Raw genomic sequence first — 21,056 nt, forward strand, 5'->3', positions numbered from 1 at the left:
ATGAGCAGAGCAATAGCTGTGCACATGCGTTTTGAATCTTGGTACATTTATTTGCTGTCTTCTGCAAAACAACAACGTGAAATGACTATGCTCTATGTATTTTGGAGAACGCGAACCGCAATGGCTAATTTTTGGTATCTTCTTCTGAACTGAACACTGTCGGTGCATGTTTAGCCTGAGCAAGTTTTTAGACCGATACGCGTACTGAACTGATTTACGGAGTTGTGACATTCGAAGGTAAAATAGAAATTCATTTTTTACAAGGCGTCGTCCCCATCGCCGTCTTCATTGCTAAAACTCTCTATTCCCCGGGAAAAGGACGGGTTCCTATATAGAAAGGACCAGGATGCTCGTCGGAAAGTTTGAAAAGAACCCCTAAGAGTTTCCACGATCCTGTTTTGTGGGCTTGGCTAAAATATTTTCTGCCCCTAAAAGGTACCAAAACTAAAACAACAATTTAACTGAGACTGACTTTTTTCGGCGCAAAACCTTAAAGGTGCTGCGAAAGCTCCTGCTGAGGACCTCTTAAGGCTGAACACTTTAACAGGTACCAAAACTGTTTTTTAACCCCTTAAAGGTGCGACGAGCACCCCCGTCCTCTTTATATGAGGTCCCGCCCCCCGGGAATTATCTCGTTGATGAAGCATTCAGAGTTCGCCAGTTCCAGTTCGTTTGCAAAAGAAAAATCTTCCGTTACAATATACTGCTATTTTAAATAGGACTAACTTTATATAAACAGTGATTTTGTAGCTCCTTGACTGAGGCGAATTCAGCGCCCATTTGTTTATTTTGTTCTGTCCTTCACTGGACATGGTGGCTTTTTCAGTTGGGCCCAGTCCACACTACGCCGGAGAAATTTGACAATGCAGCTTTATTTCTACGGTTAGGCCTACCGTCCACACTAATTCATCATACAAACGGATCTTTTTGAAACCGCTCTTGAAACCGGAGGAATTTGAAAACGCCGGCTTTTTGTTTCCGCGTGAACAGAAAACATTTAAAAAAGGAGCTTTTCAAAAACGATGGCGTGACGATAATCATGTGATTTCCATGGCTTAGTTTTACTCAAACACATGCAAATCCAAACTGACTGGTGATTGTTGCAATCAGCCAAAAATCGGAACATTTTAACATCTGTCAAGTGACACTAGATAATTTGTCCACTGGGTTTGGTGCAAAATAAGTTTATTTTCAGATGAAGCCTGTAAAAAGCACTGAAAACAAGAATTAACTGTCAAAACTCTAGTTCATCGCACAGAACGAAACAGAAACTTACAAGATCAGGAGCCCATCACCGATGGGCTCCTGATAGAGGACACAACTGCCATGGTACTCCGTTTGCGCGCTGTTATCCGTGGAAGACTGGGTATAGTTATGGCTTGGGACGAGAAGGACTAGAAACTAAATAAGGGAAAAATGGCGGCCGGCTTGGTTCGTCAAATGAATGCTCAAACGGAATAGAAAAGACGTGTCTTCCTACCTCAGTGTTAACATTGATATGCTCAAAAGCGAAAACATTCATCTCCTTGACGGTAAACTTGACGTTTAGACTCTACGTTTTGAGAACAAGGCGGTGCTGAGGGCTTGAGTTAAGCTGAGTTTAGTCGCCATGGTGAGTTACGAAACGTAAACTGTTGATAATGGAGGACATATATGTATTTGTCTATAAATTTTAAATTGAGCTGATTGTCATTTTATCATTTTCTTGATTCGTTTTGCTGCTTTGTATTTGTTTTTTTTTGGTCGAAATGGAGTGAGACCCTTCAAAGATGACCTTTTATTTTGTGTCAGTGACAGTTGGAATTCAACTGGACGCTTGCTGCGTGTACCCAGGCAGTCGTTATACTGAGAAGCACAAGCAATTGAGCTAAATGTTCTGCATTTGAAGTCATACGAAATCCAATCGAATCGATGTGCTCAAGCTATTCTGCTTTTGATTGCATTTCTTGGAATCAATTAATAGCTTATTACTCGTTTGCAGGTCTTTAGGGCGTGAAATGAGTCAAGGTCTTTATATCAGCCTATGAACGTTTCAGTCTGTTTTCCTTAGCCTTTGTCGTTTTTTTTTTTTTTTTTTTGCGTTGCCCAAGCAAGCGAGACATTTTGAATTTCAGAGTTATGGTGGTGCATGACATTGAGCTACGAACGCATTTGTCAAAAAACATATACTTATTTCATGATTTTTAGCCCATTCAGAAGTTAAAGTATAAGGAAAGGTGCTTATTTAAATGCTTGTTTGCTCAATACAGATAATCAGTTGCCTAGATAGCCAAAGTAAGTTCCAGATGTTTACACTATTTTCCAACTGCAATATTGGTGTACCGTGGAGGTACACCAACATGGCGGCTCCATACTGGGCTCTGTAAATTGTGCAAAATATTTCGAAGAATATCTGAGGTTTGGGAAAATGCACAGACTTAAAAATTAGAGAAGTGTCATCTTTATTAATCTCCTATACGCAATTTCTTGACTTTATCCACTAAATGGCTTCCGAATAACTTTTTTATTGCATCAGGATTGCATGACAGTGCAAGTCAAGAATTGTTTTGCTGGGCTCAACATACATTAGTTTCTTTCAGCTTTAATGTACAATAATTCGCTGCATAGGTTTCATTCTTGTAAAGACACATAACTCTGTTACAAGAAAATAGCCAGAGAATATCGGTTAGTTCGGTATTTTAACTTTGTTATACTTTAGGAAGTTTCTCAGAACATTTTACTTAGGTGTACTCAAAGAGATACATTCGTAAACAAATTCTCTAACGTTTTGCTCCTGTTGCTCAGACGTTCTTGAGTTCGTGCTGGGATTCTACTTGGTTCACGATCACGTCTAAAAATACAATGACGCTTCTGAAGATGCCTTTTATCAAGTTGAAGAGTTGCTAACCCTGGTTGATAGCTCCTTTGGTGTAACATGATTCTTGATAATTTCACTCAAAATGTTCGCTTGTAAATTGATGTCTCATAAGGCTTGCAGACTGACCCGTTCTGAAAACGCTTAATGTCCTTTAGTGTTGGTCTACTGTGAACGGTACATGTATGTTTGTTTGTATCTGATTTCATCGCCCTAGAAATCATGGAATCCATGCTAACTTTTCACGACACCTTCTATAAATTCCATGTGCTGTACCCATGCAAAGGTGACGCATGCGCTTTAGAGATCACATGACAATCTGTGACTGAACAAGGGAAAAAAAAAAAAGCAGAGCCAAAATTTAAACCCAGGCCTCACTGCCTGGGTAAATATGCTGTTTTTTAGCACCAGTGCTGATAATCTCAACTACCCGCCTAACATTATTATCATTAATTTTCTATAATTAATACCGAAAGGCATGATAAATTTGATATCAGAAAAACTAACTCTAATAAACCTTTTTCTACTTTCAACATCAATGTGATCTATTTTTCAGTTAAAGTTTTATGTACAGGCTTAGGCTCATTGAACGTACATGTACATATACTTGTAAGCTTAAGGTTACGTGTGTTATGTTGCTATGGCACGTTGATAAGTAATAGTAATTGGACCGAATGGAGTGCAATTTAGGGAGAAATCGTGCAAGTGAAGCGTGAGGCTGATTTGAAATAACGAGCACGATTACTCCCTGAATTGTACAACACAAGGTCCAATTAGTAATTTATCTTATCTGTAACAAATTTAGGAGCTAAAAATGTCTTTTGAGAACTTCTTTTGAGTGAAAATGTCTGAAGCACTTTTCATAAGTTTTAAAAACTGCAGGAAACATCGCGAAGGAAGCCATTAATTGACGCACGTAATTAAGGGCACAGAATTGAGCAGCGAAGACGCGAGCCGCTAGGAGGGTCTGAGGGTATGCTCCTCCAGAAAATTTTGAAATCTAGAGGTTCAGAAATGCTATTTCCAGCATTCTCAAAGGACTATTTGTAATTTTAGGTATGGTAAAAAATTCAGTTTTCCAAGGGCATCTCTTGGAGATCTTTTGTTGAACAAAAAACAAAAGAAACCTTTTGTTTCACTAAACGATGAAGTCACCAAAATGTGGCATTTGTCGCTAGTTGTTCAAAGTGATACAAGTTTTATTGTTCATATAATTACGCTAATCTCTTGCTGTTGCTTCGCTAGCGCAAGCAAATAAGGCGCTGAATGGGCCGGATTCAAGTTTGTTTTGTTGTGACATCTGTTCGATATGAGGTTGGGCAATTTTTTTTTCCCAGTCTATTTCTCTACTTCTTTCAAAAATCAAAACATTGCATTTAAAAAAAACCCATGCTGTTGAAACTGCTGAAAGTAACTGCTGCCTTGCATCGAAATCCACCTTCAAAGGATTCGCTCCAAAAGATTCCGCTTGAAAAACTGATTTTTTTTTTGCATAGTATTACATTATTTCTCAAAAACGAAGTGCAAATCAACAAAAGCAATTATGCAACAATGCTTTTCATGTCAAAACAAGTCAGTCTACCAAAAATTGGCTCGATCCTGCAAAAAATGAAAATCACCCCAAAAAGTGATATATGCCCTTTCTGCATGAAATCCTTCATTTCTTTTAGTGCTCTTGGCAATTATTCTTCATTTATCTTTTGTCTTTAGTTGATTTTTTAGGTATTTATAAATGTAACACCCTTCTAAAATTTGTTGTTACTGTAAATACTCTTGGTCTGAAAATTGGAAAACTTCTGCAGAATTCAAAAGCAAGACATATACATATTAGGTTTATGCTCAGTTAACTACACAACTGAACCTGGTTGACGTTTGTCATGTTGACTTCAGTCTAGCAAGAAACCAGGCGAGTCTGTGAAGGTGGTCGTAAGATGCCGTCCAATGAATGAAAAGGAAATAGCCCAAGGGCATCAAAGGTAGGGCTGTTGTAAGCTGTGATAAATTTGCAGGTAATTTAAGAGGCCTTCCAATAAGCCAGATCCCTTATTCTGAAAACCCTGTTGGGACCCTCTAATTTATTTTGCGTTGCCGGCTTGTTCACAGCAACATATAAACTTAAAAACCTTTTTGCGTAGTAGAATTTTAAAATTTGTTTTCATTTAGTATTCTCAAAGGATTGTTAAATAGTCATGTGATACAAATTAAATGTGATTTTGAAAGGGAATTACTGCATTATAATGGGTGCTGCGAGAAAATATTGCTATTGTTGTGTTCAGTTCTGTTGCTACGCCACTCTGACCAATATATAATTATATGAATTCATATATTTTCTCTCAACTAGCTGCCAATACATGTACATGTAGAATGGGGTAGTGTTGTTTAGTGTTTTCTCCGGTTCAAAATTACATTTACAATTATAGTTTATATTATATTAACTTACAAATTCCTGCAGTTACAGTGTACACTGTAACTACACATTATGATGTTTTCAGACTGCTACAGCTGTACATGTTCGACTAACTTATTGATTCTAACATGTCTAAATTGTGATGTTATTCTTTTTATACTTTAAGGATAATTGAGATGAATGTTAAAAAAGGGACAATAGAAATCAACAACCCAGCTAAGAAAGAAGAAGTGCCACGCATGTTCACTTATGATTCAGTTTATGACTGGAAGTGAGTTAGTCATGAATTAAAAGTTATGTGTTGTAAATAGGGGGACTGCCTTGTACATGTAAAAGCCCATAAGGGTTTCTTCAGTTTCCATCCAGAATAGTTATCCTATTTTTGTCATCTCATTCATACATATAACCCAATTTAAGGCAGCAAGGACTACACAACCACGGTCCGACTTCTAAGGGCACTAGGTCCATGTAATGATTAAGGGTTGAGAGGACATGATGGGAGAAGTCTACATGTACTCTAATTTGTTGTCATTTAGCACAAGGTTGAATAGCTTGATACTAAGCACATGTGCTCTGACAATGAAAGGATGTGATCACATTGCCGGACAGGCATATTTTTGTGCATACATTGTTCAAATATGATTCCTGAATTAACTTATTGGTTCTGCACTACAAAGCCCAGCCCTCCAGTAGCCCAATACCAATGAAAATAACTCCTTAACAAAGGAATTTGATCCTTAATTGTTGCTGCCCATCCTCACTGAACAAATGACTTTAATTTATTGCCATGTCATGCCATGTAAACCGTCAAATGTGTGCACTCAGATAAGAAGAAATGCATTGAGTGTCAAGTGAACATAAATTACCCTACCATAATTATTAACATTAACAGTGAAGGCAACTTTTCTGTAGGTTAAAAATGTTATGATTTTGTCTTAATTATGTATACTTGAATGGTTTAGGTGAAATTGTCCATTGAATAGGTTATTTTAAAAGTTTGCTTAAAACTGCTATAATTTACCTGCTGTCATCTGCATTTTAACATTGCTGTGCTTCTGATATTTATTTAGTTCAAAACAGATTGATCTCTATGATGAGACATTTAGACAGTTGGTGGATTCTGTTCTTGAAGGGTATAATGGTAGGTTTTTTTCTTTATTTTGATTGTGGCGCAATTTATTCAATTCTGTGTCACAGTTGTGACAAAAGCTACATCGGGGAAACGAAACAAAAATTTTCCACCAGGCTCAAAGAACATCAAAAAGTGGTTGTAAACAAACACTCGCACAAGTCAGCTTTAGCGGAACATTGTTTACACTCTGGCCACACCATCTCCTGGGAATCTTCAAAGATTACAGATAAAAATTTTTACTAACATTTTTACATTTGTTTTAAACCAGAGTAACGTTTTACAATCATGAATCAACCACCTGGTTACAGGACCATTTTTTTTTTTTTTTAAATAAATTAATTCGTTAAAAAAGAAAAAAAAAATCACACATACTTTTACTAGTAACAATTAATTCTTTGAGTGGCTTGGTCATACTTTTTTTCCAGGTGAGCATTGTTTGGTTTTCTTTCTATTGTTTAATTCAATGTTAAATTACATCTACAGTCTTGAAACTCTCCACTAACAGCCACTCTCGTAAGCTGACAGCTCTACCTTCAGATACTTCTTTTATCAATTTTAGCAATTGCCTGTTTTGCCTCCTAGTCAAACTCTGTAATTTACACATTCTCGTAAACGGATGCGAACAATTTTTGAAAATGTAAATTGGATTTTTCTTTAGTGTAATGCCATCTTGTAAGCAGACAACCCATGAATATTTGACTCTCGAGGCAATGAAATTTGTCTCTAATTTGCAATATTAGATCAACTTAAGTATGACCTTTGGCAGTGCTCAACAGAGCAGTAGTGGGGATCAGTTGTGTCAAATCTTCATTTGATGGCTCTTAATAAACAGACACTTTTTACAATTCTGGAGGGACTGTCCCCTTTATGAGAGTGGACTAAGTGTATAAAAAGGTACAGACCTTTAATTTTTCTTGGACCTAGTACATATGTGAATGGTATGTGATAAATAGTATATGGAACAAGACTTGACTGTTTTAAGCTACTTTGTGAATTTAAATGTACAGTGTATTCTTTGCTAGGTACAATATTTGCCTATGGACAAACAGGAACAGGGAAAACATTTACCATGGAAGGTAATGTCAGTTAGAATGATTGACAGTGTATTGTCAATAATTATATAAAGCATCATTTGTTAAAATAAATGTGTACAAAAGGCACTTAATGACTGGCCCCAAGGGAAACAGTGAGTTTTGTTTCCCCGAGACCCTTCAGTGAGCTTTGAGGTTTCCTGCGGGACCAGTCATTAAGTGTTTTGGTATACCTCCCAACTCGAAAATTGAAAAAACTGTAAAGAAAGATGTTTGCTTGAGGCTGGCTGGCTCACAAGTTTGTTGCAGTTTCAAGGAGCATGACCTGATCACATGTGAGTCCAACATTCAAGTTGTTGTTTCCCTAGGGAGTTAGTGAGTTTTGACCCACGACACGTGACACAAATTCTCCTCAAATCAGAAAACGTATTTGAGTTGGGAGGTATAACAATAGCTGTAATTATAGTCAAGTCTGTGGTCAAATATTGTTTTGTCTAAAAAGGCAAACAAACAAGGTCTTGAGCAGAATTCACCTTTTTGCCTCGTTTCATGTTAAACCACTTACAACTAAATAATAACAGCTGTTTTTGGTTGGCTTACCGCACCTTTCAAATGTTCAGCGGCTCCTCCCTGCTTCCAACTACTGCTGAGCACTGTTTCATAATTTGTCTGAACTGTGCTCAAGGATTTGATTACCACGTGCTCGGTGGTAGTTGTAAGCTGGAGGGGCTGCCGAACATTTGATTGACAGTAGCGAAAAATGCATTTGTCGATTGAGCTTTGAATTTTAAAGTCCACATGTTAATTGAAAGGCGCGGTAAGCCATTGTAAACAAGCAAGATACACAAGTCTTCCCTCTAGGTTGCAGATATTTTACTAGATTTGAATGGTCATTCTCTGCCATGTGAAAAAGCAAACAAAATCTCAATAAGGGAAACACAGTTGAACCTTCAATTACTGGTATGTCAAGTAGAAGATTAACCCTGAAAAAAAGAACAAACAAAAACACTTTCAAGGTCAGAGTAAAAGTCGGTAAATGTACATGTATTGTGCATCTGTGTGACTTACACTGTACTTATTTTACACAATTTTATAGCTGCACATTTTTGGGTTACCATCATAGGACCACAATCTAAGCAGGCACAAAGCACTATGCAGTTGTGTGTGATTCACAATCATACATATAAAGCCAATTCCACTAATTTGTTGTCAAACACTCTGCCTTAAAAACAAAATTGACAGCTGGTAACTTATTAGTGATTAAAATTTACAACTTTAGTTTCTTTATTGTTGTTGCTTCACAGGTGTATGGACAGACCCTGTTTTAAGAGGAGTGATACCCAATTCCTTTGAACATATCTTTACACACATAGCCAGGACAGAGAATCAGCAATATTTAGTCAGAGCTTCTTATCTTGAAATTTATCAGGTACACTGTACTACAGCTATCTTGTAGCTGTTCCAGATACATTGTAAAAGAGAAGTGTGTGTAAGGTAAAAAACCTGACCAGCTGGCATGCTAACTGATACTGCAAATTAATTGTATGACTAACTAACTTATATTACATGTGCCTTGTTGATCCTTTTGAAATGTCTCCCCAGAAGGAACTTTTTTTTCCATGATCCTGATAAGATAACTAGTACATGTATGTTGAGATCCTCCTGTGCAATCCCATGTAAGATCCTATGCAAGATCCTCTTTTTATCTGTAGGGTTCTGTCTAAGATCCTGCACAATCCACGAACTAAACATCATAATTTATAGTGTAATACAGCCCTACACCTCCTACCAGATCCTTTAGGATTTCAACTAGGCTTGGCACCTTTCCTTTACCCTACTTTTGAAAACAATACATGTATTTTATATCTAATACATGTACCTTTCTTCTTCTTCTTTCACTTTCCTTATAATAAACTACATAGTAACAAAGTGTACATGTATATGGCAATAAATGATGTACAATGATTTTTGGCATTTTAAGGAGGATATCAGAGACTTACTGTCAAAAGATCAGAGTAAAAGACTGGAACTTAAGGAAAGACCAGACACTGGCGTTTATGTCAAGGTAATTAATAAATAATTGTTGTTAATGCTATTAGCTAAATAAATGTTACTGTTCTCTCCTCAATAGATCTGATGGCCTCTTGATCAAAAGGCTCGGGTTTCTCAGCCCTGGCCGGGGACATTGTGTTGTGTTCTTTGGCATTAGAATTACTCTGACAGTGCCTCTCACCACCCAGGTGTATGTAAGCATGCAAATGGTAACAACAGAGTGTCATGTTGGAAGGAGACGGTTGGTGGGGGTGGGGGGGGGGGGGTGGGGGGTGTACATAATAGACTAGCATCTACACCACGGGGTTGTCATTATGGGCCATAACCTGTAACACCGGTTACGACTGAGTTTGTTTGATAGGCCCTTGATGTTATGGGTGAAATTGACTTCTGTTGATACAATTCACCCACAAAGCAACAAGTTTGTTATGGGTGTGAAGATCAAGGTGACAGGTGACTCAAATCTTAATGACAGCCCTGATCTGGTTGGGAGCAGAAATACTCACTGTTGTGCTACGGAAACCAGTGGTAAGGGCCACACAGATTGACTACAGGGTTTGAATATATACTGTAAGCATACTTCTAATCAACTTTTTAACTGACCTAATTGAGTAACATTAACAATTAAGGAATCAATTTAAACCTGAGATGTTCAGTGAACACCATGTGTATTACAGCATTTGGAATACAGTGAAACCTGTATTAAGCAGACCCCATATTAAGCAGACACCCTCTATTAAGCAGACACCAGCTTGAGTCCCAAAATTTTCTTCCCACATTTATAGTAAAGTAAACCTGCATTCAGGGGACACCCCTGTTAAGCGGACGCGGACACCAATATTAAGCCATTTTGTTGCACAAAGCCTGTAATAAGCGCACACTTCAAGGGCATTTTACCTCTGAACGTTCAGCTGAGACTCTTTTAACATTGTTTAGCAATGTCATTTTAAATCTAAGTGATTATTCCAGATTGATACATTGACTGACTGGACATTGTGCTATGAGCAGTCTTTGATCTTACACTGTGTTACACTGAGTTACAAAAGGGTTAATAATTAACTATTATTGCACAATATATAAGAACCTGCTTAGAGCAGACACCCTGTATTAAGCGGACACTAGTGAGAGCCCCATGGGTGTCCGCTTAATACAGGTTTAACTGTAGACATTGGTGAAGCATGACAGTGATGTAACAATGTTGTAACGTTCTGTAATGTCCTAGTGAAGTGACTTGAGGAATGTGGGAACAAAATAATACATTGAATCACAGTGCATAATGCATCTCAAAGCAAACTCCATTCCACTTTATCAAGAGGACAACAAATAGACAAGTTTATTTCTTACTTTTTATAAATGGATGCAAAATTTAGAAATAAATAAACAAATAAATAAATAAATGAACAAACACTTAAAAATGTTATTATTTGTGTTGTGCTTCTTGTAGGATCTTCAGTCCTTTGTTTGTAAAAGTGTAAAAGAGATTGAACATGTCATGAATGTTGGCAATCAGAACCGAGCAGTGGGGTAAGTGTTGTTGCACATGTTATAACTCAGCTTACAATTCTGACCAATCCTGCCCCACTACTCTCTTCTCCTTCATCCCCACCCCCCGGACAATGTTGAGTGTCAGGATCAAAAATGTCTCACAAATCCTCTACAGTTTAAGGACTGCATTTCAACCTTTGTGTAGGTTGATTCTATGAGTGTAAGTTATTAGTTACTTGCAATTTCCACATATGAAAGGTGTGAAATGGGGCAGTGCCCCACACAGTGTTGGCTAGGATTTTAGAATGAACTCGTGTACTGGGTAATGTACATATAGCATTATTGATGATACATGTGAAAGGATTTATGTATCCATGCCATGTGCTACATTGTATGAAATGGAGATGACTACGACTCTTTTGCACGTATTGCTTGCCTATGATTGTGTTGTTTGTGTATGAATACTACAACGGTTTTTTTTCCCATAAGGGCAACCAATATGAACGAACACTCGTCAAGGTCCCATGCTATCTTCATCATCACTATCGAATGCAGTCAGGTAACTCAAAATTCCATCTACATTAACTTTTAGAAAACAGTGCTAAGAAAATACGCGCGTTGATTGGTTAAAAATCGTGTTTCTATTAAACGATTAGATAATGAATTCGAGTCAACTATCACGCATAGAAATCGAGAGCGAGTAATCTAATTGTTTTAGTATAAATCTATTACTCGTTCAAAACTTTATCTAAGTCCTCTTGACAGAGAGTTCCCAATAGGTTTGGCGGGATGCGGGATTTGGCTTTTTTTCGCCGTGATATTTGGGATTTAAGCTGAAAACAGGGGCGGGAAGCGGGAATTGCAATTACGAGCGGGAGCGGGATTTCGTGTATTTATGGGGTTGGGATGCGGGATTTGCAAGGGGAACAGAGCGGGATACGGGATTTCAATTCCTACGTGACCTTATAAATTGTTATTGACCAGCGCAAAAACCCCAAGCTGGCAGAAACGAACCGTATAGCTGTGTCAGGTTTCAAGTAACGAATAGCAACCGCTCTGTACCCTGTCAGGTTCTTTCAAACGTGTCGTCCATTTTCGACATTTTCGATGCTTGCGTCTGTAACCTTGACCTCCCGATCCTTTCTAGTTTTTCTAGTCTTTCGACCTTTTCCAAAGCGCTTGGCTTGTTTTGGCCAGGATGGCCACACGGATGGCGGTGATAGTGATTTACCGAACGAAGTATGCGACATTGCGAATTGCGTCACCATATATTAGACCATAATACGAAAAGGATGTGCGAGCAGGAATGCCTTCATTCGGAAAGAAAAGTTCTGAGCCCAGTTTTCAAGTAAATTGAAGACGCTGAAAGCTTTGAAAGAAACTGTCAAGTGTGTTTACGGGCCATCTCTTGAATATGGGAATGAACAATCTTTTTCTTTCACTGATACATGGACAAAAGGAAACAAAACAGTAAACCGTTTACAGGAAGAAACGTTATAATCATTTCTGCTTACGTATCTGCTACCCATTGAATTCTTTTCTGATCTTGTATGCAATATCTTGTTTTAAAAAGCTTGTGTCAATGATTAAACTAATTATTAATTTAAAAAATGAATACTTAACCCAGAAACGTCCTCGAAAAGTAGGCGGGAGCAGGATTTCCAAGCAAAAAAGGGCGGGATGGTGGGATTAACAGGAAAAAATGGGCGGGAAAGCGGGATCTGAGAACCCTATTGTGGACCCTCTTGACAGACACTTCGAAAACGCCATGAAGCGGCCGTTATTTTGTTAGCAAGGACACACTGCTACGCTACTCACTATCTATCACAGAATAGATAGTGAGTGGCGTAGCCAATCAGAGAACGGAATTCGTGATAGAACTCTAGTAGATTTATACTAAAACTCGATAGAAACACGGTACAAGTTTTCTATTTCGTAAATATAACATTACAACTACAGTCGAACCTCTGGTTGCGACCACCTCTCCCCGGCAACCAGTCTTCCAAAATACCAAAAGTTTCCAAGTCAAATCACCATATTCGGAACCTCTTGTTAGCGACCACCTTTCGTAAGTGACTGCGACCACTTTAAGAGCTAAAAGTTTGAAACAAAATTAATTGAAAACGGAACTTTTCGAAACGACGATGTCACGGTAATCAATACATGTGATTTTTCTGCCCGAGTCTTCCTCAAACACAAATCCAAAATTGTGGCTGAAATGGCGGGAACAACAAGTGGGTGGCCACGTGGGTCCCACTAGACCCGTATTAGCGTGTGCTCAAAGGTGCACTGAAATGAACGTTTCTGCCGCCGGTGATATTGTTGTGTTTTCAAATTTCTCTGTCGAAGTGTGGACAGAAAACATTTTATCTGTTTTCTAGTGTGGACGGCAAACGTTTGATGGGTTTTCAGAGTGAAAATGCCATTTTCAGATTTTTCCAGAGTAGTGCGGACGAGATCCAAGTAAACTGTAAGAAGTGTTTTCCATCATAAGTGACGACCGCACTACCAATAATTACAAAATAGGAGTAAATGGCTTGATATGTCCGAACAGGTGATAAAAGGGAAAACAGAGACTGTTAACTGTTGAATATTACGGAATTCTGTTGCAGCCTGGTGCAGATGGTGAGAGTCACATTCGGGTTGGTAAACTGAACATGGTGGACTTAGCTGGGAGTGAAAGGCAGGCCAAGACTGGTGCTACGGTAAGTTCTGCTCTTACTTACAACGGTGTGTTATACTGAAAACTATAACATTTTTATTTTCATTTTGGGCGACGTTTCGTCAACGAATAGAAAAGTGCCGTTATGTTCGTATCCCACTGTACCCCGACTCTAAGAAAACAACGGCATAGGCATGAAATCTTTCTACTACCAACTGCTGTTAGTGTGTTAAGTTCGTTTTGTGCTGTTATTGTGTAGCTGGCGTTTTCTTGTCTTTTCATGGTAGGGAGAGAGACTCAAGGAAGCTACTAAAATCAACCTATCACTTTCTGCACTCGGTAACGTGATATCTGCGTTGGTAAGTAAACCGCCGAGTGAATTCTGTTTGTAGATTGAAGTAAAGGATATGAGTCAGTTCCAGATGTCAAAGAAAACAAACAAACAAACAAACATGAAGAAACTTAAACCAATAATAATAACAGCAGCAACAGCACCAAGACAAACAAACCAAACTAACAAACAACAAACAAGCAAAACAAAATGGACCTGCTTTCAATATGGAGTGAACGTCAGTGTAATAGATGAACGTTGTCTCTATTAGAAAGCGACAGTTAACCGTTAATTTTATTTATCCTGTCAAAAGTTAATTTTATGCAAAGCGGTCCTTACTGTTTTGAACACCACTTTTAAGCGCACAAGAGAGAAAGAATTATGAATTAGTATTTTGAATATATTTTGGGGAATGGTCAGGGATGTTCGGTTCTGTACGATTGGTCGGAGTAGGCCAGTTAGATATTGTTTTGAAATTGTCTGTCCCTACGCTTAAAGTAAATGGTCTGTCTTTACTTAATTTACTGCTTTCTTGTTTAGGTGGATGGCAAGAGTACTCATATTCCTTACAGAGATTCCAAGCTAACAAGATTGCTACAAGGTGAATTAAATGATGAATGCATTTTCAACAATGAAAAAAGTCATTAACAAGAATTGCCAAATTCGGGGATGTTTGCTAAATATACAAGTATTATCAGTCGCGGCAATAATGTATATTTGTTTTGTTTTTGTTTCGTATTGTTTTGTTTGTTTTTTCTTTGCCGACGAAATTCGTCTTTCTCTGTTGTGAGCAGATTCTCTGGGAGGTAACGCAAGGACGGTTATGGTGGCCAACATAGTAAGTGTTCTATTCTGTTCTTTTTTCTCATAATGGCTGGTTTGCAGTGTCACGCCTGCCATCAAAAATAAAAATCGTAACCATTCAATAAATGAAGTCAAGAAACTGGGATATGATAGATGATTGATTTATAAACAACCTCGCCAAGATTTAGGTCTGTGGAGTTTTTCACTTGCGCGTTATTCGGAAAGGTGTTGCACTCAAATTTATGGAGCTTTGTATGGAGTCGCCATGTTTGTGCCCCTCGGAGAGACACAAACATGGCGGCCGTAAAGTAACAGAAACATCGGTCCTTGGGTTTTGCCAATGAAATGAAACGCTATTACTCTAGAGCTCCGACACATTGAAATTAATACTTCTTATGGAGCAAGAACTGTTTAGTTAGAAAAAGCTTGAGCAATAACTCATCTTTTGACCTAATCAAGAGTCTTCTCGGGCCGCCATTTTAATGTCACGCAACGCATAAACTTGGAAATTCAGACGTGCTCTATTACATACCGAGGAACCCTGTCGGACTTAAACGTGGCAAAACGTCAAGTTATTAGAGGGTCCTACATCTGATGAAACGAAAACTACAGAAGGATTGGTAATTTCTTAGTTTGGAAAATGATGACGTCACATGAAAACCGACAATAGATAGTTGAAATTTCAGCTCAGCACTGAGGCGGAGCTTTAAGAGCGATATCTTCTGTTAGTTTCCTGAATTCGACTAAACTGCGTTTCCCGTGACAGCCGATAAGTTTATTTTTGTGATATTCTTGCAGGGTCCGGCAAGTTATAATTTTGAGGAGACAATAACGACATTAAGGTAAGCACATGTATCATATAAAAAGGATGCAAAAATTAGAGTATAATTTTCAAACCTTTTAAATCTAAAATCGAACGAGCTCGAGCTCACTTAGTAATCATACGTAACTGGACTGAGTGGAGTACAATTCGCAATGGAATAGGACTGAGTGGAGTCCAATTCGGTCTGGAATCATACGAGTGATAACAAAATCGGACGACCGTGCAGTGGGAGTCCGATTTGTTTATCACGAGTATGATTACAGACCGAATTGGACGACACGAAGTCTTATTACCAATTAATCATAAAAATTACAATTTCCGAGAAAAGAAGAATAGCCAAGTTCTGATAGAAAGGGTAAATTTGCATTAAAAGACTGACAAGAGAGGCGTACATTGTTTAATATCACTCTGAAATTAAACTACAACTTTGAATGTGATTGGCTTATAGAACTGTCCAATAACAAACTGTCAGATAACAACTTGGCAAGTGAATTAGTGGAAAATAGGAGTTTTTTAAACCAATCACAATCGAGAAAATTGGGATTTTTATGATTAAAGTGCCACTGAAACGAAATTTTCGTACTCTCTTTTATTATCCCAATCTATAGCTTCAAACGTGCTTAAAGTAATGGTGAACTTTATTTCTGTCAAATCCGAACGGAAAGTGCTTTTTTTAGCTGTTGAAATCGACTTTTTTGGAGCAAAACTGTGTCCGGGCTCTGGAACCGAGTTTAAGGACCTTGTGACGTCACTGGTTGTATTCACGCAAGAAGCGCTATAGATCCTCTCTTGTTTTCACTTGATTTATTCAAGTTTATTCTTCATATTGTCGATACCTACTAGTTTTCTACCATGTAATTTCTGTCCAGCCTTGACAGGAAATACACATCATAAACGTTGGAGGGCGCCAGAGAGCGTAGATTCACCAAAATAAATGCTACAGATTAGAACAGCTCAGTATACTTTTCGAACATCTTGAGTACTCGATTGGAGATTTCGAAGACGATTGTGGTAACTTTTATATCACGTCCTGAAGCGTAAACACGATATTTCGTCGTCTGTTTTCAGCCTGGTTCTGAAATTTGGATTCTCACGTTAATCTAAGGTCTATTACAAGGTTCGAATATTATCCTCGGCAACTTTAAAGCATTAAAAGCCGGAAGCGCATCAGCCATCCGCACAATCACGAAGTTATCAACAGTCCACAAGCTTTGAGTCGAGTACTTCTTTGCACACAGAGGGCATCGTTTTATGATACTAATAAGTGAAAGTTCTTGTGGTAGACAAAATGAATCTTTGAAAATTGTGATCCGCAGCAGGGTTTGCTTTATCGCCGCAAACAAAGCGGGAATTTCGCTTCTCTTTTACACGTATCTCCCAATTGCAATATTTCACGGCCGATGGATTACTTTGAGTTCTTTAGCAATACTTATGTCTATGATCTTCATTTAATAGTATCCAAGTTCAAAACAATTCGTTAAAACGTCGCTAGTTTACACTCCTTTCGAAGATTCATTAAACGGAATTTGAACCAATTTGCATATATGACCTTTCGCCGCCGACATTGTCACGCTTTCTCTCGTTTCCTGAAAACATACCTGTAGGGTCATGGCAGCTTAGTTTACCTTTATAGTTTAAATTCGCTCCCTCATATAAAAGAAGGTTTCTTAAATTTTTGCTGTTGTGATAACTTGTAGGATGTAGCAGATACAACTGGACTAAAGGTCACTGTGGCACAATCTTGTCCGCTGTGAAACTCACAACGTGTCCGGTTTCCTCGAAGCGAAGCGACTCGAAAACTCGAAGCGTTGTTGCTGCGATTCGTGCAGCAGCACTCTGGATAATATTTTCAAAAGCCGCTTTCTCTTGTTTTCATGTCTTTTTTACTTTATGAGTGTAGATATTGTTTAATTGAGTGCTGGCCATTTCACCAAGAGTCCCGATCATTTTGCGATCTAAGAACTCCCACTCGTTTGCTTGCTTACATAAAATATCCTGCAAATATCCAATTAAATAGACTGGAAAGCCCCAGGATCGACTCTCGACCTCTTCATGTCTAAGGCTACTGTTATTATCTGCTTTACAGCTCTGAGATGTCCTTAAGATGTTTTTTAGGGGGCTTCGAACAGTAATCTCTTCTCCCATAATCACTCTAAATTTTCAGCGCGGCATGAGAGTAATACAACCAGTGACGTCACTAGGCTGTTTTGGCCGCGCCAAAATGGCCGCCAATTTTGGGCTTAACTAGCCAACTTCGAACGGCTGAAAAAGCAGTTTTCGCTTACCGTATGCGAAAAAAAGTTTGCAGTGTTTCCAAGTAAGGTTGAAACTTTATTACTAAGCAAAAATCTCACATACAAAAATTTCGTTTCAGTGGCACTTTAACAAGTACAATGTCCTCAAATGTGATTGGTGCATAAACGGCTGTATTTTGCTCTAATTAATCTGCAAAGTTGTAATCGGACACCTGTAAATCAGACAGTTACATGAGCCAATCATTTTGAGTCCTCTCCACTAAATCCACCAATCACAGCATTGATTACAACCACTATAGTAACCATTTCAAGAAACTGACTTTGTAAAATTGTGGAGGTTAAGTCTCCAGTAGTGACTGTTTTGAAAGAAACTTAACTGCCATTTTGAAAGCTATTCTCCATGTTTTTAATTACCATATTTAAAACGACTGTTAAAAGCTCTTTTTCAAATGAGACTTTTACTTTTGTGGGAAATTGTAATAGTTATGATTAATTGGTAACAGGATATCGTGTCGTGCAATTCTGTCTGTAATCATACTTGTGATTAACAATCGTACTTTTGTTAACCTTCAGTCGTATGATTACAGACCGAATTGGACTCCACTCGGTCCTATCACCATTAGAAATAGGCACGCAGAGAACCAATTACGATCAAGAATTTTGTCTTAGGTACGATTATGCGCTGTAGTGTCGCGTTACTCGCGAGCAATACTGTGTACTTTCTGCAGTTTTCATGATTGTCATTTATATTGATTGAAGTTAATTAATCAAGCCGATTTTCTTTGTTGATGCAGATATGCAAATCGCGCCAAGAACATCAAAAACAAGCCCAAGATTAACGAGGATCCTAAGGATGCCTTGTTGAGAGAGTTTCAAGAGGAGATTGCAAAGTAAGAGAAAAGTTCCCAGTGATACACAACTAAAATCTCCATTAAAATCTGGCATAACTAACTCATCATCTTATAATGGTAAAAGTCTCAGAAAAAAATCAACGTTGGACAATTTTCCCGCGAACGACCTTAATACCGTCCTGAACGCTAAAACTTGACTCAGTTTACGGCTAACCACCGAAACAACAACATGGCGGCGCCGTTTTTGATAGCACATGGCAAAATTTTTCCCGCAGGGGTTAATGGGTAACAATATGAAAACTGCATGCAGCGCGGGCTCATCGCGGCGAAAACTGCAACAGAAACAATGTTCCTAAACTCAAGACAAGTTGCTAATACAAAGGCAGCTCATGGGATGAGATGGCTATGTGACGCTATGATGTGAAGCCTGCAAACTAGAATTGAAAAGTTGTTCTCGTACTCAAATATTAAGTGCCCTATTATGTTTAAAAGATGCCTCATTTCAAAGTGTCTTCCATAAAGCTGGTGTTTTCAAATTCCACCGGTTTGAATAAAAACTTCGTTTTCGTGACGGATTAGTGTGGACGGCAGGCCTAACCGTAGCAATAAAGCTGCATTTTAAAATTTCTCTGGTGTAGTGTGCACGGGGCTTAAGAAATCCGTGCAAAATGCTTGGAAGCCAGAGTATGACGTTGTCCCCTGCGTCGTTTAACCGGGGTGCGCCTCCCGCACACTTAGCTTCAAGTTTTAATTGGTTGACTGCTACATGATACTGAACTGGTCTGACTCAATTACTTTATTTACAGGTTAAAGAGAGAGCTGGAAAGGCGCGGTGGCGGTGAAGGAAGAGAAGGATCAAAGAAGGCAAAGAAAAGAAGACAAAGGGAAAATGGTGAGGATTGCAGGAGTGTCTTGAGAAAGATATACAACTTAAGAAGTAACGTCACGGCGACAAAATTTTGAAAAGTTTCTCTTTTGTTATTGGTCATAATCATCTTGCTCAGTCCTTCACGCCCTTGTCTATCAGTTTCGATTTAATTATTTCTCCTCTTGTGTCGTTGCTCCTTAGGGCCGATTTACACGATACGACTTTGTCGCATGCGGCAAGTTTACGACAGGCCACGACATGAATTGTTTCGTGTAAATCAAACCTACAACTCGCTTACGACTGTTGTGCACGTCAAAAAAATTGTCGTAGCATTTTAAAACATGTTTTAAAACGCTGCGAGAATCGTAGCCGAAAGGGATAGAAAATGACGTATTTTGTGACAAATTGCTACTGACTAGGGGACGAAGGAGACATTTTTCTTGCGTCAAAATGGCGGACGAAGTTTTTGTTGGCTGATTCACGTGAAGTCGTTTCTCGAAAAGTATTGAACGGATTAAAGCGCAAAACATTTCGTTAGAGAGTTTTTTCAAAGCGCAGGACAGCTAAAATATTTGTTTACCATTTATTAGGACTTTCGCTCCGTGAATCCCGGTGCAAATTTTCACATATATAATTTTGTAAGTGAAAATGTTGTGCGCGCGTAAATGGTCCTAAGTCATGTCGTAGGCCTGTCGTAAGCTTGCCGCATGCGTCAAAGTCGTACCGTGTAAATCGGTCCTTAGAAAACTATTATCTTGATCCCACCTGTAATGGAGCATATTTTGGTATCGGACTGGAACTAGCTTGCAATTGAGGTTCATGCGGGGGAATATCATTAAAAAGAGACAAATGTCATTTACATTTCAAAAGACTCCCCGCATTAGTAAAGAATTGTTTCATGCTTAGCGTGCGTGTATCGAGTTATGGATGCACGTGGGAAGTTAGGAAAGCACGAAAGAAGCCTAGCAACTCTAGCTTCTTGAGTGCGCTCCCAACTTGTCAATTAGTGCATCCATAACTCGATATACGCACAGCTAAAAGCATGAACCAATTCTTTTATAACATGGCGACAACATATTGAGCGCTAAAACATGTTTTATTTGTGATTGACTACGAAGTTCTCACAATGCAAGGTGAATTAGGAATTAGCAATAGGAATTAGGTAGGACTAGCCCGCGCTATGTTATAAAGAGATTTCGTTCATGATGGCTCAATAGGAATTAGGTAGGACTAGCCCGCGCGCTATGTTATAAAGAGGTTTCGTTCATGATGGCTCAATAGAAATTAGGTAGGACTAGCCCGCTCTATGTTATAAAGAGATTTCGTTCATGATGGCTCAATAGGAATTAGGTAGGACTAGCCCGCTCTATGTTATAAAGAGATTTCGTTCATGATGGCTCAATAGGAATTAGGTAGGACTAGCCCGCGCTATGTTATAAAGAGGTTTCGTTCATGATGGCTCAATAGGAATTAGGTAGGACTAGCCCGCGCGCTATGTTAT

The 21,056-nt window shown here is 38.6% G+C and overlaps 1 protein-coding gene across 2 annotated transcripts in view; it reads left to right on the plus strand.

Annotated features, from left to right (window-relative positions):
- The first annotated feature begins 926 nt into the window (after positions 1 to 926).
- LOC145500455 (kinesin-II 95 kDa subunit-like) overlaps positions 927 to 21,056 on the plus strand; it is a 29,943-nt gene continuing 9,813 nt past the window's right edge. Inside the window, exons 1-16 of one of the 2 annotated variants that reach the window (XM_081479971.1) lie at positions 927 to 1,612; positions 4,745 to 4,830; positions 5,428 to 5,532; positions 6,332 to 6,402; positions 7,416 to 7,469; positions 8,729 to 8,853; positions 9,406 to 9,489; positions 10,921 to 11,000; positions 11,451 to 11,520; positions 13,574 to 13,666; positions 13,911 to 13,982; positions 14,495 to 14,555; positions 14,749 to 14,792; positions 15,557 to 15,600; positions 18,631 to 18,726; positions 19,494 to 19,579. In XM_081479971.1, the coding sequence (XP_081336097.1) occupies positions 1,610 to 1,612; positions 4,745 to 4,830; positions 5,428 to 5,532; positions 6,332 to 6,402; positions 7,416 to 7,469; positions 8,729 to 8,853; positions 9,406 to 9,489; positions 10,921 to 11,000; positions 11,451 to 11,520; positions 13,574 to 13,666; positions 13,911 to 13,982; positions 14,495 to 14,555; positions 14,749 to 14,792; positions 15,557 to 15,600; positions 18,631 to 18,726; positions 19,494 to 19,579 (1,174 nt within the window). In that variant the 5' untranslated portion in view covers positions 927 to 1,609. Of the gene's footprint in view, positions 1,613 to 3,376; positions 4,169 to 4,744; positions 4,831 to 5,427; positions 5,533 to 6,331; positions 6,403 to 7,415; positions 7,470 to 8,728; positions 8,854 to 9,405; positions 9,490 to 10,920; positions 11,001 to 11,450; positions 11,521 to 13,573; positions 13,667 to 13,910; positions 13,983 to 14,494; positions 14,556 to 14,748; positions 14,793 to 15,556; positions 15,601 to 18,630; positions 18,727 to 19,493; positions 19,580 to 21,056 lie in introns of those variants that run through there. The other variant, XM_081479970.1, reaches the window with a different exon arrangement.

This window comes from Orbicella franksi, chromosome 10 (assembly GCF_964199315.1).
Source record: "Orbicella franksi chromosome 10, jaOrbFran1.1, whole genome shotgun sequence".
In the NCBI taxonomy this organism is placed as follows: domain Eukaryota; kingdom Metazoa; phylum Cnidaria; class Anthozoa; order Scleractinia; family Merulinidae; genus Orbicella; species Orbicella franksi.